Below are 2,896 nucleotides of genomic sequence, written 5' to 3'. Positions count from 1 at the left end.
TTGATTGTATCATTGATTTCAGTTGATTGTATCATTGATTTTAGTTGCACTCTGTAGCACTTTAAGATTTTTATTAATGAAAAGTGCGTTACAAATTAAATTCATTATTATTATTATTATTATTTATGTTCAGGCTGCTGTTTAATACACCTTATTTATATTATTATTGTTAGTGTATATCTTAGATCCTTATATACTATTTTATTTATACTTTATATTTTTGCTATTTTTGGGTCTAACTGGCACCTTGAGTGCACAATTTTGTTCCACCTCATGTACCACATGTGATGCAAATGACAATAAAGTCTCCTTGAACCCTTAGAAAAGGGCTACAGACACCCACAAGCAGAACAGGATTAAGGAGTGTGCGAGTTCTTTGGCTGGAGCTTCTTTTGGCTCTGCCCTGACATAACGTTTTGAACACATACGTATGATATTGAATATGTGCACATTAACTTCAGTAGTTCGAGTCACACGGAGCAGAGCTGCTCTTAGCTTCAATGGAATATTGAAAATCTGAAGAACAGAAAATCGATAACCCATCACCTGAAATTAAGAGGTCTGCTCTGCCACAGTTTAATTTTAGTCTTTTTAATGAGAGAGAAAAGATCAAAAGATAGAATATCAGAAAGCCAAATAACAGGCAACAACGTTCAGTAAAGCAGAATGAGCAGGTCCAGGCAGATGACCTACTTGTGGTTCTGCTGGAGGTTTGTTCTTGTTAAAAAGGAGTCATTCTCTGACTTCAATGGACTTGTTGTTTTTGACGTATAGTTTCCTGAAACAGCTTTTGTTGTGAATCAGCACTATATTGATAAGCCTAATTGATACTAAATTTAACTGGAAATAATTGACTATTTTAATATAGTAGTAGAATGGACTATGTGATTAAAATATGTGAAAAAAGACCAGTGATAGTTTCTGTTTGACACAAACTGGAACTATTATTTGAAACGCATTCAGCAACAATAAACAGCTTTATTTCATGGTTTCAAAACTGAAAGTCTGATCTAATCTCCAGTGCGTAACATCATATTCTCTAACTTAATATAAGCCAATTTTATGCAACTTTGTTCATTACTTTGAAATCCAACAACATTTCCACTGCAACAAACGTGCAGGCATGGAGAATAAAGAAGTGAAGGAGGGACCCGTCCTCAAATTATTATCATTTCTGTGTTTATTTTGTGCATAAATTGAATTTGGCAGATCACATGACATAACGAGCTCTTGGGATGCAAGTAATACTTTGTACGTATATTTTAAATAAATATAGCACAACATTGTAGAATATTGATTTTCTTTTAAAGAACTTGTGAAATGAGAGTGACTTAATATGACATGTAATTAACACACTCCTGCCTTCTGGATTCAGCTCGTCAGAAAGAAGAACCATCATCGCTGTGCGCCTGTCACAGTGTAACACGGAGTGTTACTGGACTGCTCACCATGTTTACGTCTACAGCCATGTTGGTTTGTACAGACATCTGTTTATCTGACATGGGGCAGGAGTTCCCAGAGGACGGCAGCTGGACCAGAACTGTCTGCTGGAGAATGGCAAGTGGAATCATAAAGAAATTAAGACGATTCTGCTTCAAGTATGCTGAAGATTTTAAATGAACAACGTTCTGTTTGGTAATCTGAACCAAGTGTTTTATAAAATCTTTGACAGACCTAAACACACAATAATCACTGCTCAGTTTTGAGGAACCCACTTTAAACAAGCATGCTGATGTCCTCTGTCGACGAGATTTAAATAGAGAATTATTTTTTTAGTTTTAGAGATGAGTGTTTTTCCGGACTGGAATTCAACAGGGAATACAAGTAAACCTCAATGTTTGGTGAAAATATTCAAGCGGGCAAGAGTTACTCTGTGTAGAAGAACAGAGGTGTTTTTTTGCTTGTCTGAGGTGATGCAGAGTGAAGGATCCTGGAAAACAGAGGGCACAATTTTATCCAAGACCAGTTGCATTGACAGAGCCAGGGGGTGGTCAGTGGTGGCCGTGGCCACCATAGATTAAGCTTCAGCCACCCCAGTTATTTGAATAAACTATACTTTTAAGAAATATAAAAACTAGAAAGCATGGATTCATCAAATGATAGGGGTGGTTAGTTTACATATTTCTATGGTGGTGGCCATCTTGGATTTTGGTGTGACGACCCAATTTTCGATTGTGACATTTCTTACACCTAGAGGCAGCCACAAACCAAAAAGAAAATCTGCATGTTGCTTATTTCTCAAATTATCTTGCTCAGGGGTTCTCCATCTTTTTGGGTCAGGGACCCCTTACAGGGGAGAAAATGTTTCAAGGACCTCCTCATAACCCTCACGTTTATTAAATAATTTTCTTCAATTTGTCTCTTTACTGCAATGGAAATATTTGTGTCACATAAATACTTAAGACCTGTTCTTTGATAGTGTTAATACAATTTTCATACTTTTAATCATGGGGTGTTTTTCATTCAAGACACAATTAATTAACAATGTTTTTAATTTCAACTTCCAAAAATTAGTTGAGAAAATTAACAGCATCAAAAACCACTTTTAAAGTTTACCTATTCACATAATGAACATAAATGCATGGCCTCTTCTTCAAATTATCACCAACAACTCTTCACATTAAACTGAACAGAATCATAACAGCAGTAGCTGTACCAGGTAACAGGTCTTAATTTGTAAACTGATAAATGCTGGAACACAAAAAGCGGGCAGGTGGGGGTGGGGGGTCTAGGGGGCATACCTCAGAAAATTTTGAATAAAGTAGATGTGATTTCCTGCATTTTGGTGTATTTTAACTGGTTGTTAAACATCTACGTACTTGTAAATAATAATAATAATAATTAGGAAAAATATATATATTTTTTTCCCCTGCAAGCTGGTGCTTGGGGGTCCACA

General features: G+C 36.0%; 1 protein-coding gene across 1 annotated transcript in view; it reads right to left on the bottom strand.

Moving 5' to 3' along the window:
* Nucleotides 1–2,896, bottom strand: part of LOC119414897 (CREB-regulated transcription coactivator 1-like) — a 103,161-nt gene that overhangs the window by 11,422 nt on the left and 88,843 nt on the right. Inside the window, exon 13 of the mRNA XM_037682016.1 lies at nucleotides 1,449–1,547. Coding sequence (XP_037537944.1) covers nucleotides 1,449–1,547 — 99 coding nt within the window. The remainder of the gene's footprint in view (nucleotides 1–1,448; nucleotides 1,548–2,896) is intronic.

Source organism: Nematolebias whitei, chromosome 9 (genome assembly GCF_014905685.2).
Source record: "Nematolebias whitei isolate Nwh7 chromosome 9, NemWhi1, whole genome shotgun sequence".
Lineage (NCBI taxonomy): Eukaryota > Metazoa > Chordata > Actinopteri > Cyprinodontiformes > Rivulidae > Nematolebias > Nematolebias whitei.
The sequence above is the reverse complement of the archived record's forward strand: the minus strand, read 5'-3'. Positions and strand labels throughout refer to the sequence as shown.